Source organism: Mesoplodon bidens (assembly GCF_964165515.1).
Source record: "Mesoplodon bidens genome assembly, chromosome: 5".
NCBI lineage: Eukaryota > Metazoa > Chordata > Mammalia > Artiodactyla > Ziphiidae > Mesoplodon > Mesoplodon bidens.
The window spans coordinates 145,215,488-145,229,459 of record NC_138161.1 but is presented as its reverse complement, the minus strand read 5'-3'; the positions used below and the strand labels follow the sequence as shown (position 1 = coordinate 145,229,459).

General features: G+C 58.2%; 1 protein-coding gene across 1 annotated transcript in view; it reads right to left on the bottom strand.

The window, feature by feature from the left end:
* The window catches only part of RAB6B (RAB6B, member RAS oncogene family), a 55,726-nt gene extending 42,445 nt beyond the window's left edge, over window positions 1-13,281 (bottom strand). The window contains exon 1 of the mRNA XM_081234744.1: window positions 12,605-13,281. Coding sequence (XP_081090870.1) covers window positions 12,605-12,674 — 70 coding nt within the window. The 5' untranslated portion in view covers window positions 12,675-13,281. The remainder of the gene's footprint in view (window positions 1-12,604) is intronic.
* Window positions 13,282-13,972: the final 691 nt, after the last annotated feature.

Here is a 13,972-nt window from a genome sequence, read left to right as displayed (position 1 = left end):
CAGGACAGGAAGATCACGCCTCCTGAAGCCACAGTGGAAACACACAACACGGGAGGAGCAGCAGAGATGAAAACTCACTAAGGCCCTGAGGCCTGGCTTCTAGAAGGATCACAGATCAGAGTGGCCTCAGAATACCAAGTTATGGCAAGAAGTCACCTAGAGATCATCAGATCCAGTCCTTCACGTAACAGAGGAAAAATTGGAGGCCCAGGAAGCAGGAGGGTTTGCTCAAAGCTGCACGAAGGGAGAGCAGAAGCGGAGCAGGAACCAGGACCCGACTCCCGGGGCCTCCCCGGAGCAGGACCTCCCTCCTCCCATGGCCCCAGCCAGCTGCTAAACCAGGAGCAGGTCATAGTCTCTCATGGAAGCTCCAACTCCTTGTCTGCAAAAGTAGGACATCTCTGAGGTGTGTCTTCCCTGGAAAAATCTTCACCCCATCTGTACTGGTTATTTGTTGCTGTGTAACAAATACCACAAAGTTAGTGGATCAAAACAACATACATTTATTATATCACATTCCCCTGGGGCAGGAGTCTGGGCACGGTTTTCCTGGGACCCCTGTTCACAGTCTCACGAGGCTACAATCATGGCATCGGCTGGGCTACATATCTTTCTGGAGCTCGGGGTCCTTTTTCAAGCTCCTGTGTGTGGTGGCTGACCAAATTCAGTCCCTCGTGGCTGGAGGACTCAGTCTCCATCTTCTTGGGGGCTACCGGCCAGGGGCTGCTTTTCCCCTAGAGGCCACCCGCAGTCCCTCACCACATGACCCCTCACTGCCCTCTCACCACATGGCAGCTCACGCCTTCAAGGCCAGCAGAGGAGTCTTTTAGAGAAACAATCATGGGAGTGACAGCCCATCATCTTGGCCATACCGTATTGGCTAGAAGCAAGTGTCGGGTTCCATCTGCATTCAAGGGGAAGGGACTAGGCAAGGGGGTGACTCATTCAGGGTCACCTTAGGTTGTATCTGTTAAACCATCTCACATTCCTAAAAGATGCCCCCTCCACTCTTCCCTCAGCCCCCGCCTCCTCTCCTGCGGCGGTGTTAGTGGCTGGTCACCTGCAGCAGAACCTCGCAGGTCTCTCTGTTTAGGACTGAAGCCCCCAGTTGCCCTGCACAGAGGCTGTGGTGGGCAGGGGCTGTGACTACCTCACCATACATTTCCCACAGCACTGCCAGCTCCCCGAGGTGAGGTGGACAGATGAGTGGACATTGCTGTCCAGACCAGAACTCTGGCTTAGATGACCCCTTGGCTGCATGATGGAGAAAGGGGAGGAGCTGGCTCTTCTGGCCCAACACCTGGGGTTCTGCCCTCTTCTGATGCAGGTGGGAGAGAACCAGGGTGGGTGGGCTGGCAAGGCGCCTTTCCAGGCCTGCATTTCACATTCTGACGTGGGCAGCAGCCGGCAGTGCTTTGGCTGGATGTGGGGGAGTGACGGATGAGAATCAGGGGAGAATTTCCGGATCCTGGTGCTACAGTAGGATCTGCTAATATCCCTAAAATAAGTGGCTAATCTGAGAGTGGCTTTTTTTTCCCCTAAAACTAAACCCTTCTCAGAGGTGCTCTCTACACAGAGAAGAGCAGAACCAAATAACCTCCTGGCCCCAAGGCTTGACCCTACTTGCAGCAGCCCAGTCTGGGAACGGCAGGGTCCCAGTGGGGCAGCGCCAGCTGGCCTTGGGGAGGGAGAGACGAGGCTCAGTCTGCTCACGGAAGCCCGGTGTCGCAGCACTGGGGCCGTGGAGCTGAAGAGCGCCCTCCCTAACCCCCCGGGGCCGAGGCGAGAGCCCTTCTCGCCACTCCTGCTCTGCCTGGCCGAGGGTCGTCGGCCTCCTCACAGCAGCAGCCCCCACCCCTCAGCTCATCCTCCACATGAAAACAGAATTGGTCCCGTCACTCCTGTGCCCCCACAGGCATCAATGCCTCTACAGGACCCTTTAATTCTATTTGGTCGGGGCCCCGGGACGGACAGCACCATTGCCTAGAGCCTCACGCCACCCGGGCTTTCCCAAGGCCGCAGCACGTGGCGGCCAGCGGGCCCGTGAAGGTGCGCTCCGGCAACTGGGTCTGGTGGGGGGTCCTCCCCTCGGTGCCTCCGTGGCCCTCTCTTCCCTGCACTTCCCAACTCCCCCCCTCCTTCACTGGATGGGGAAATACACAAGAAATGTGAGTTTGAATGCTTCACTTTATCTTCTTCAGTCTGTGTGATGTTTATTCCCCGCTCGTCAACAGGGTCAGAACAGAACATTTTTCTCTACCTCTCTCGGCATCCGCACGCCGCCCCCAGAGGGACCTGACGCCCATGTGGAAGTCACACTCGCAGCTCTGCAGTCCCGAACCAGGGATGTGTCTCTTGGTCCTGCTTCTGCCCCGGGATAGGGGCAACGGGGGTACCCAGCGGGGTTTCGAACAGGTCAAAGCTGGGCTGGGCTGCTTGCCGCCAGCTTCCAGGCTGTTTTCTCTAGGCCAGCAACTCTGGGCAGGGGTGACACCTCTGCTGAGCACCAACCGAGGGCACAGGTCTCCTTACCCACTCTGACCTCACAGACCATTAACGTGGCCCTGCCCACAGGGGCCACTGAAACGTGCTGTGACCACTGACGATGCATAATTAGGATATTCTCCCCCTACTAGCTACACTGGCAAAGGAATACCCAGGTGGGGCTCAGTCACCTCCATGGGCGGAAGACATGAGGGGCAGGGAGCAGAGGTAACCAGGGCCTTGGAGGGTGGCCTTTCAGGCCTTGAGGACAGACCATCAGACCGTGAGCGGGCCTGCGGGTGGGGGCCGGGTTCAGGAAGGCAGCCCCCTGTCTCCACGCCAGCTCCCTGGCTCCCACCCTTTGCCTTTTGCACAGCCAGCTTAAGACTAGGTTTCTGTTTCCAAGGCGGGGAGGGAAGCTCTTCCCCATACAGTCCTCCCTCAAGTCCTCAGGGACACCTGAGCTGGTTGGGAAGCTGGAAGCTGGCAGAGAAGAGCAAGGGAATCTACGGAAGAAAGCAAAGGAAGGGAGTCAGGTGTCCGCTGGAAGAGAAGCCCAGCAAGGCAGGCAGTGGCAGGAGGCTGCACAGAGGCAGGAGCTCGCACACCCAGCGGCCCGCTCCTCTCCAGGTGTTCACCCGCCCTGAGCAGCTGGCAGGCGGGAAGAGTCTGGGAGGGCTACCAGCAGTCCCGGAGCACCCAGGGCACTGTGGAGGCTGGAAGGGCAGAGCTGAAGGCAGCCAGTTTGGGTACATCTGGGGACAGAGTGGTCTTGCAGAGAAGGACAAAAGTCCCTCCTCTACAACCCTTCATTGTTCCTGAGTCCTCGGTCAACAGAGAAAGAATCAAGAAAATATACATCCCCAGCAGAGGTGGGCTGGAAGGGCTGGAAGGAAGCTCGAGCTGATACCTGTCACAAGGCCTCCTCTAAATCCCATCCTCCGAATGTTCATGTTCCCAGCCGGCCTGGTTCAGGCCACCTGGATCCCCTGCCTGCAAGTGGGCCATAGCCTTGTCTTCTAATCCATACGCATGTCCCTCCTTGGTGGAAGCCCCCCACTGGGTCCCGGCTGCCTGCAGGGAAGACCCAGACTCCTGAGTGTGGCCTGACCCTGCTTCCCCAGGTGCAACTCCTCCCACCACGTTCCCCCAACCACGCCAGAGCCCAGCCACGTGAAGGATGCCCAGTTCCCTGGGAGGCCCATGCCCATCACAGCCCTCAGCCTTGGCACAGGTGGGCACTCTGCTCATGACGCCTCCCTCACCTGCCAGTGAATTCCTGCTCGCTGTGCACCACCTCCTCCGGGAAGCCTCCCCTGATTCCCCAGCAGACCACACCCACAGCCTTGCTTGGGTAGTTAATACTCACATGAACACTGGCTGAGGCTTATGATCCACCTACCTCGGTCCAAGAACTGTCCCGCTCACAACACCGCAGACCCTCCAGCCTGCAGTCCCTGGGCCGTGTCCTCAGGGAGGGACAGTGGCAGTGAACTGGAGGTGCTCTGCTTGTGAGCAGCTGTGGGGCCACAGGGGGTCAGGGCGAGTCTGTCCCCCTCCCTGCCAGGCCAGGCAGCAGGGAAAACACCGGCCAGTGAGTCAGCGCCCCGGGGGTCCTTCCCAGCTCAGCAGCAGCAGCTTCTGGGTCCTGCACCTGTGTAAACACCTTCGCCTCTCAGAGCCTCACTCCCCTCATCTGCAAAATGGATCAGCAGCTCTACCTGTCAGATCACAAGAACGCTGCCCTGCAGCTCACTACACAAACGCGGTCCATCAGTGATTCTCCAAACCGTGCACCCCTACTTCTCTTCCCCTCATACATCTACGAGCGGGGCTGGGGGCCGTCACTATTTCACCAACAAAATTATCTCTTACTGGAGCATTTAGCATGTGCCCCATATTGATGTATTAGACACATCTTGAAAGTCCAACAAGGTCATAAAGACCCTACTGTCTTGGAGGGGAATGAGCACCGGGGGTCCTCAGTTTTGAGGACACTCTCTGTCTGGGTGTTACATCCCAACACCCAGACAGAGAGGGCCAGGCTGGGCTGGAAGCCCAGGGCTCAAGAGGATGCCGTTGGTGATGGAGCTGGAGTAGGAGCTGGGACTGGTCTACTGGGGACACCGCATATCCCTCTTGGCTCTGGCCCCTTCCCAGCCCTCCCCGCTTACCACCCACCCACCTGGCTACAGAAGGAAGTGTCCCGGAGTAGGAGTACCTGGGGGCTGTCACCCATCCTCCTGTCCTCTGTATGGGATAAAATGCCTGTCGTCAGGAAGGGCAATACAGCTCCATCCCTGTTGCCTGGCAACCTGAGCCAAACACAGCACCAGAAGGGATGAACCAGAGCACCCTGAGGGCACAGGAGGTAAGGCTGGGCCCAGGTACGTGGGCCTAGAATGCTGGCCAAGAGAAGAGGTGGCAGACTGGAGAGGACCCTGCACTGGAGCCCAGGGCAGTTCCAGGGGCAACAGTTGGCAGAGGCCCTGATCCCTGCAGCCCCTCTGGCCCGTGCCGTGCCCAGGCTGGGAGTGTTACTGGCTTGGCGTCATACTCTAAGCTGGTGCCGAATTACAGAACCACTTAGAACTCCGCTGGCCCTAGTGATCACCAAGTCCACTAGCCTCCAGGGACATATCGAGAACGTGAAAGATGGGCTGGGGCTAATCCAACCCCATGGCCAGCTGGTGGCAGACCCTAGACAGAATCAGGGTCTCCAGGGCCCTGCTATCCCCAGGCCTGGAGGGAGAATGATGCCAGAGGAAGGGCTACCCCAAGAGCAGGCAGGAACCAGCTTCTCAGTGTGACCGGTTCTTCCCTTCTGAGTAATGAGCTCTCAGCTAGAACCTGGGGAGGGTCCTTCCTCCACGGCAGTGGGCTGCAGGCCGACTTAGAGGACTTCAGTGCCCCCATCCCTGTCAGCTCCCTTCAAACCGTCCCAGATAAGCAGCTCACCCTGTATGAGAACGGAGTGCCTGCTATGCAACCCAGCTCCATCAGCCTCCCACGAGGAGACCCTGCTCCCTCCTGAGAGCCCACTGCCCTCCTCCCGGCTCAGGCACGCAGCGCCCCTCGCCAGCCTGGGGGAGTCAAAGGCCTCCTCCCGCCCACCCCCACGCTGTGCTGGCTGGCTCCTCCTCAGCAGAGAGCGTGGCACGTAATTCCCTAGGAGGCGTTTATGGGGAACCTCGTTTCCATACGGCTTCAGTGTTCCTGTCTCCGCCCCCAGTCCTGGGCCTGGGCCTGCCTTTGAGGCACGAGGCCCAACAGTCCATGGTTTCTCATGGCGACCTGGGTTCGGATTCCAATCCTGCCACATGAGCAGAGAGCCCTTAGACGTGACCAGCTCTCTCTGAGCTTCTGCCTCCCGGCCTGCAAAACAGGGTGAACCCCACGTCTATCACAGGGTGCTAGGAAGATCGCAACGCCTGTGTGGCGCCTCGGGCACGGCGGTTTTTCCCAAACACCCACTGGGTTAACTGGGGGAGGATACAGGAACCCAGGAAGGTCAGCTCCATTTTGTCAGGAAGGACGACTGGCTGGGTGTGGACCCCTCCCCAACCACCCTCCTCTCCAAGCCCCTAGAATGACAGATCCTTCCCCAGCGGCCATGTGACCAGGCCACTCCCCAGCTGAGGATCCTCCACCAGTTCTCCACTGCCCTCGGGATAAAGTCCCAGCTCCTGGCTGAGCCAGCCTCTATGACCTGCCCTCACCTCATCTTCAGCCACAGGGGGAAATGGGTGAGCCAGTCACCCCAATACTGGAAACCCCTTTCTCAAGGGAAACCCCACTAAAGCAACAAGCCCATCCCCTGACTGCCCAGGCCCTGGAAGAAAGCTGTGGTCTCCAGCACAGAGCGCACCCAAATGAAGTCTTCCTCCCTCGCGGGTGCTGCTGGGGCTCCAGGCTGCCACTCTTTTAATGCATTTTATAGAGGTAACCTTTACTGTAAAGGCTCCATTCTGCCCTCAGGGGTGAGGTATCATCTGCTTTCTCCTGAACCCTGGTCTGTCCATTGGGTATGTCACCCCCCGGGGAACAGATGGCACCTGGCCAAGTCACTCAGGCTCCCACCAGCCTTGTTACCAAGAGACCAGGATAGATATGCTTTTCTACTAAAAATAAATCATTTTACTAAAATGATAACATATTCACGGTAGTGACAATTTACTTTTTAAAAAAGATCCCACTTAGTTTAGGGCCAAAGTTACCGAAATAAAAAAGGGAATTGGAAATTTCAAGTTCAGTAAAGAAGCTCTCTTGGGAGTCCTCAGGCGTTAGGAATCTGCATCCTTTCCTGCCCTGTTCCAGGAAGCAGAGACTGGCTTCCTCATCACCGCGGTCCCCTCAGGGCCTAAGTGCCCAGCCCTGCCTGCAGCCCCGTTTCCCGGCAGCCTGTCTTTTGGGCTCTCACAAAAGCTGCCCATCTCAGGGTGCGTCAGGCACTTCTCCCTGGCAACCTCCCCCATCTTCTCTGTGGTGAGAAATGGAAAAGGATGACAGACAGATACACAGACAGACAGTGGAGGAAATGCCCAGTACAGCAGTCCACCCCCGATGATTATGAATTTTGCTGTTCCACCTAACCTTTCCTCACCCTCCCCAACGGGTCTGTCCATCAGTTTCTCTAAATGATTTACACTGAGACCAGAAAGCCCTGCACATTCAAAGGCTCATTCATTCCGCAACAGTGGAAGAACGGTTGGGGAGGACAGGGACACTTTGCAGCCTGGATGGGACACAGATGGTACCACCCTCAGGCCTGCCCTGGGCGAGCTTGCAATGTCAAGGCAACACCTATAAGGATAAATATTCATGGGCTGATTTTAGGGATGTAATAAGTAACAAAAGGACAATGAGGTTATATCGTTATATTTTAATGGTATTCATTATAATTTGGAGGCTGCAAATAACAATGATAATCAGACCATGCAAACGATGGTAACTGCTGTTACACCTGCACCACCAGAACGTGTTCTCACAGTTTCTTTTTTGTCTTCTGGCTAGTTCTCGAGCATCTATCATCAGCACTGAGGGTGCCACTTTCCTCTTATACCAAGTACAGGTTAATTCTCATCTTGGTGTCTATCCGTCTGACCTTCACACCCAGTTCTTTAAACAAATAAAGCAAAGGTTCTGGGCCTGCACCTGACATCCAAGGTTCCCTCTCTCATTCCAGCCACGGAGGCAGGGAGAAAAATTGGGAAGAGAGAAAGCAGGACCAAGAAGCTGAGGCACAGAGCCACTGCGTGATTCACTTCAGATCTCGAAGTGAGCTCTGCCGGGTCTGGATGTGTCCCTTCCGCCCCACCTCTGGTGGCCTTGCTGCTTCTCAAAGTTCTGCAGAGATGGTGGGGATGGGGGTGCCCTGAGAAATTCAGCTTCTGTGAGATGAATGGTGAGGTGGGCATGACCAAGGCTAAACGAGCCAATCCTCTATGAAAGACCCGGTAAGTGTTGCAGATAAAAATCCTCTGGCTTGAGAAAGCGGCAGGTGTCAGGATAAAGAATCCTATTCCAAAGCGGCCTTGACTCCTGTCGCTTTCAATCTACTGATGGGCCATCAGCAAATCCCACACAGCAAAGATCTCTCATCATTTTCAAATGAGATATTTAATGAGCACAAGCCTCCTGCAGGCGGAGAGGGGGCAAGGATGACTAAGATGACTAGTCACCTTAAGGTGCTGAAATTTGCCCTTAAGCGGCTTAAAATTCAGTTAGGGCTTTTGTACCTAAAAGAAGTTAATAAGCATTTTAAAATCCTGAGGAACCAAGATAACAGAGGTCTTGGGGCAGCATGGGATTGTTTCTAAAAATGTTCAGAAAAAAACAAAGCTCCACCATGGTGAGTGCCCAGCTAGGCTGGGCACAGCAGGGCCAGCAGGTCTGGGAGGAGTCAGCTTCTGGGATGGGCTTCAGGCACAACCACCAGGCCAGCGGTGGGCTCCCTGTGGGGCTGCAGCCGTGTGGGTGGGGGGACGGCAGGGGTCAGGCAGGGCCCTCCGGGCAGTGAGGATGGGGATGAAAGTGGAGGGGCAGCCCCTTCCCTCTCAGCAGTGGCAGCCAGACGCCTGCGGGTCACCCGTGTCCTCCTGCTCCCCACCCCACGCACTTCCTCAATGCAGGAGGGAGAGGAGCAGGCAAAACTCCCTGGAGAGGGTGGGCCCCTTGCAAGACCCACTCCCTGCACTCGGCCCAAAGAAGGAGTACCAGCATGCTGCCTATAGAAGCGTCTCCCCCTCTGAAGCCTTTAGAAGGCGCCTCTGACACCTGCCCCCAAAGGTGGGTAGGACGCCCTGCTATGTGCTTCTACAGCAGCTGTTCCTCCCTCGTCACGGCCCTCGCAGACCTTTACTGTAATTATATCCGCAGATGTCTGTGCTCCCCAGTGGACTATAAGTTCCACGGGGCAGGGATACACTCAAAAGATCTGACTGAATGAATAAATGGATGCTGGGAGGAGGAAGGGAGAGAGGCGGATGGGGGAGGGAGAGAGGGATGGTTGAACAAATGAGTAAACAGCCGAAGCTGCCTGCAGGGTCACTATGCTGCGTGAGTCCAGGGATGCCACTCACATCGTGCTCGGCACGGATGGCACCTCCAGCAACACAACTGCCAGGGGAGGACAGGAAGGTGGCTGGTCACAGGGAGAAGCTGGCCTACTGGCCTCAGCCTGGGGAAGGAGACCAAACTTGTGTCCATCAGTCCTCCTGCTCCGGCTGGAGGAGTCTCAGGGAAGGGAGGTGAGCAGAGGCCAGAGTGCAGCAGACACAGCCCACGCCCCCTCCCCACCACACGCACTCGAGAAGCCCCGCATGAAGCTGGAGCCCCACAGAGCGCCATCAGAACTCAGGAGGAGGGCTGTGTCCCCCAGGTCGAGCTCATGCCTGCCTTCTCTGGATGCCACCAAGTGCCCAAGTCGGGACTGCTGTGCATCACCCCCCTTTCCCCCTCCACTGCCATCAGCACAAGGGCACGGCCAGCAGGCCCAGAGAGCCATCTGAGCCCCAGCAGGATTGCACAGCCTCCCCACTGCAAGGAAACCCTTCATCCTGGGTCCATAGCAACCTCTCCACAATCCCTCCCCCTGCCAGGCTGATACTGGCCAGCCTGTATTCCATGCTCCACAGTCAGGCAATCATTCTGCTGCTAGGAGGGGGTACTCTCTCATGGGCTAGAGGTATTCTCTCCAGAGTGGCTCCTCAAGGCTTCCCACCCAAACCAGGTCCCTGGAATCTCTGAGGGCTCGATGCCCCTGGGATTATCTGGTCCTGGGCACCCTCCTCATCACTGGGCTCCAGGCCGGGCACTCCTCTCTGGGATCCAGCTGTCCTTGCCCACTGGCCTAGAGAGATGCTACCAGTAAGCCAGGCACAGGAGACAGGAGAAGCCCAGCTCCTTCCCCTGGCCCCTTTCCAGGGGACTCAGCTCATATAGGCCAGCCCATGCTGTTCTAGAAGTCCCTGTTGTGCTCAGCTGACCCAAGTCCCCTGAGTACAGAAGTGGAGGTACCTCCAAGGTCACACAGGGAGGGAGACCCAGGGTGGAGGTGATGGCAGAATTCAGTGGGAATTCAGAATTCCTTCCACCACACAGGCTGTAGAGGATGCGGGCACAAAGGACCAACACGTGTAAAAGTACATGCAGCCAAGATGGAAGCCATGGCTGCGGTGGCAATTCCTGTGTCCCACCAGGCTCAGAGATGCACATGTCTCCTGCCTAACTCAGGGACCCCAAAAGCTCTGTAAAATGAAGGTAAACAACCCACTAATGACACAACACAGTGGGAGGAGGCTTTTTAGGGTCCTAGGGCTCCCTGCCAGAAGGGACCAGTGTGGCTAATAGCCAATGGCACTGATGGCAGTGCCTTTTCCCCTAATGACCATGTTCAAAGGGCCCAGAAAGCATGCTCCCAACCAACTAGCCTGGTATCTCCACAAGGTCACCCAACCCAGCCACAAGCCTGGCCAGAGTATGGCAACCTTAACCCACTATCAGGAAAGCTCCCCAATTCTTGGCTTCCCCAATTCAAGGTCACCTTATTTCCCAACGGCATGTTAGTGACTGGGAACAGGAGATGTGGTTCCAGTCCCAGAAGGGGTAACAGCTCACAACAGGTCTCTGGGTCGACACCCCACCCCTGGGGGTGGAACTCCCATATAAACATGCTGGAGAGGTGGGCGCTCACTCTCTGAGGTCTTCAGGTCTCATTTCTGTGATTTTAGGGGCAAAGGGGGTTTGCAGGGCTCAGTAGGGGCCTCAGCCCATCAGAGATTCCGTGGGAGCCCAAAGTTTTCCCTCAAACACACCAGACATTCTCCTCATCAAACCCCTGGTCCTTTGCTGAAGCACGTTCAGACCTGGAATAAACAAGTGTTTGTCGGGAACCTCCCATGGTCCAGGCCCTTTGAGAGACACTGAGGAAACATGAAGGGGTAAGAGAACTGCCCTTAGGCAACCATCTTACAGAGACAGAAACTAGGCTCAGAGAGGCTTTGAAATCTGCTCAAGGGAACACAGCTAAGAATTCAACTCCCAGGGCTCTAGGCCCGCTAAGACTAGCACTGGGATGTGAAGACCACCCCCACCCCCCAAATCCCTTTAGGCACAAGAAAAAGTTAGTTTTGTGAAACTGGAATCTACTGAGATCAGAAACTCAGAGTCCAGGACACAGGGCTGGCTGCCTGAGTTGATTTTGTTCTGAAACGCCCAGCCTGGCCCCAAAACCCATGTCAGAACTTGACCACCTTCTGACACCCTTCTCTGAGCTGTAATGAGCAGCAGCAGGCCGGAGACTGCTGTGTGACCTCCACAACCCGCAGGTACACACATCACAGCAGCACTGCTCCCGGAGCCCACCAGGTCCTCCCAAGGCTGTGTGTGTCTTGGCCCCTTGTATAGACAGGCACCAAGCCGGGTGAACTGGACTGGTCTGTAGAGCTAGAGCTGCTGGTCCTGCTCCCAGAGACGGCCTTCTCCCACAGCAGAGCTGGTCAGGGCCCAGCTGGTCTCCCTGCAGCCCCAGGTGAGAGGCCTCTGAAACCACTCCTTCCTACAAGTGTCAGAGGGCCCATGCTCCTCAACCTGGTTTTCCACCTCGGGACTAACCTGGATTTCAGAGATGCTTTCCCTGGGGAGGCTGCCGTGCAGTACGTAAGCCATTTGTCTCCCCCCTCTCCCCGGCCCCTGGCCCGCTGCCACGGTGACCTCCCCTCCCCCAAGAAGGGCGGTGAGCTGGGGGGTGGGAAGAATCCGCCGCCAACGCTCTCGGGAGGGGTGCTGGGAAGCCAGGCAGGGCGTGTCGCCTGGTCCTTTCTCTGCCCAGCCCCGGGCTTCACGGCTCTTGGTGTGAGGCGACCCGTACCATCCCCCAAATCTGCCTCGCACTGGGGAACCCTTGCTGTCATCGCCCAGATCCCTGAGCCCCACAGGGGCACACTGGCGAAGGGCAGCGGGTCTAGAACCTTCTGCGCCCAGTCGGACGTAAGCCAGGGGAGGTAGGCGCCCTGTTCCCCCACGACCTGCACCCGCTCTTTTCAGAGGAGACATCTGTGGGTCTCCCCCCGCCCGCGGCCGTCTGCCCCGGGGTCTGGACGTGCCCGTAATTACGGTTCCGGGCAGGGGCCCCAGGGAACCCCTCCGGTGCCGCGGGGTGGGGAGCGGCCAGACGCCAGTCCCGTCTCTTTCTCCAAAGAGGGGCGCCGTCCTTCCCGCGACCCTCGCCGGCGCCCCGCCACCTGCGCGGTCGCCCGCAGCCGGTGCCGCAGTGCGAGCGAGCCAGCGAGCCCGGAGCCTTCACGCCTCGGCCGGCGCCGCTGAGCGAGCCGCCGCCCTCCGGCCTCCCCGCCGCGCCGCACCTGCACCCGCAGCCCGAGCCCCCACCCCAGATCCCACCCTCACCCCCACCTCCGGCCCCAGCGTCTCCTCGGCCCTTACCCTTGGCCCCTCCCCTGCCCGGCCCCGCCCGAGCCGGCCCCGACCTCTCATCCCCAAACCTCCCCTCTACCCAGGCACCGAGGGGCCTTTTCGAGCCGGGGCCGGGGTCCCAATCGGGTGGATGATTTGGCGGGGGTTCGACTCGACACCAAGCCAAGAGAATAAGCGGGGTACTTACCACTCTGCTCCCCCAAGAACACCAACTTGAATTTTCTCAGTGGGTTCCCAAAATCTCCCCCTGCGGACATGGTGCTGGCAGCCTGGGCTGGGAGAGGAGGAGGAGGAGGAGGAGAAGCGAAGGAGCAGGGAGGGGAGAGGAGGAGGGCGAGGGGAGGCGGCCGGCGGTGTGGGAGCCGGAGGGGGAAGGGCTGGCTGCGCGCGTCCCTGACTCCCCAGCTGCGTCCCGGCCCCGGCCTGCGGCTGCGTGTCCGGCGGCGGAGGAGAAGGAGGAGGAGAAAGAAGAGGAGGAGGAGGAAGGCTGGGGCTGGGCTGCCGCGGGCGGCGCTTGATGCGGTGCGAGGGGCGCGCTCTGGACGCCCGAGGCGCGGCGCGAACACCGAGGCGCGGGCGGAGCGGGGCGCAGGGACTGCGCGCAGGGCGGTGGAGCGCTCTCCCTAGCCGCACTGGTCGGCCCCCCTCCCGCCTCTCTTCTCCGCCCGCGCCTGCGCTCTGCGCGCTCCCCAGCCTCTGATGTCATTCGGGGCCTGCGGGGCTGGGGGGCGCCAGTCCACCCACCCGGAGCCCGCACCCGCGGGGGAGAGAATCGCCTCGCCGTGCCTCAGAGAGACCCGCGAATCGGGCCCTGTGTCACTGCCCCTCTACGTCTGTCTTCCCCACTCTACCCTTCCTTTGAATCCAGAAAATGACGTGAAATTATCCGGGGATATTCGTTTCTGGTCTTTAAACCTAGATGCTAGTCCCTTCCTCCACCTCCTGCGACACCCACTCAACCTGGCCATCCTAGAGGGTGGAAAGGAACGGAGTGGGGGGTGAGCCAGGGTGTGGTGGACCGTGTGTGCTCAGACAGGCTCTACTGTCATCTTGTGCGTCTCTTGCCCTCCCTACCCTCTCTAGACCCAGATCCCTCCTCTTGGGCACAATCTGTGGGGTCACAGGTGTCCCCACAGGCATGCCCAGCGAGAGAGGAAGCACCAGTAAAAGGCGTACCTTCCTCTAACCAACCGCTCCTAAGGATCGTTTTATCCTAAACCTAATGCCCCGTGGGAGTGAAGGAGCAATGAGGCCCTGAATGTCAGCACCTCCATCTCCAGAACGGTGCCCTGGATCCCTGGACCCTGGGGCCACCGTGTGGACAACGCCACTCCTTGACCTTGCAATTAGGTGTATCTGGACAATGAGCTCCTGGAGCACAGGAGGGAGACCTCCCATTTGCCTCTGTGTTCATCCGACCTTTTAAGGCACACAGAGTAAGTTGTGAGTGGGTGAGAACAAGGAGCAGGTGCCAGGTGTTAGAAGCACTCCCAACCCAGTCCTAGCATTCTGGCTAATGCTAGCTTTGAGGTTTTACAAAGCTGCCTCTACTGTG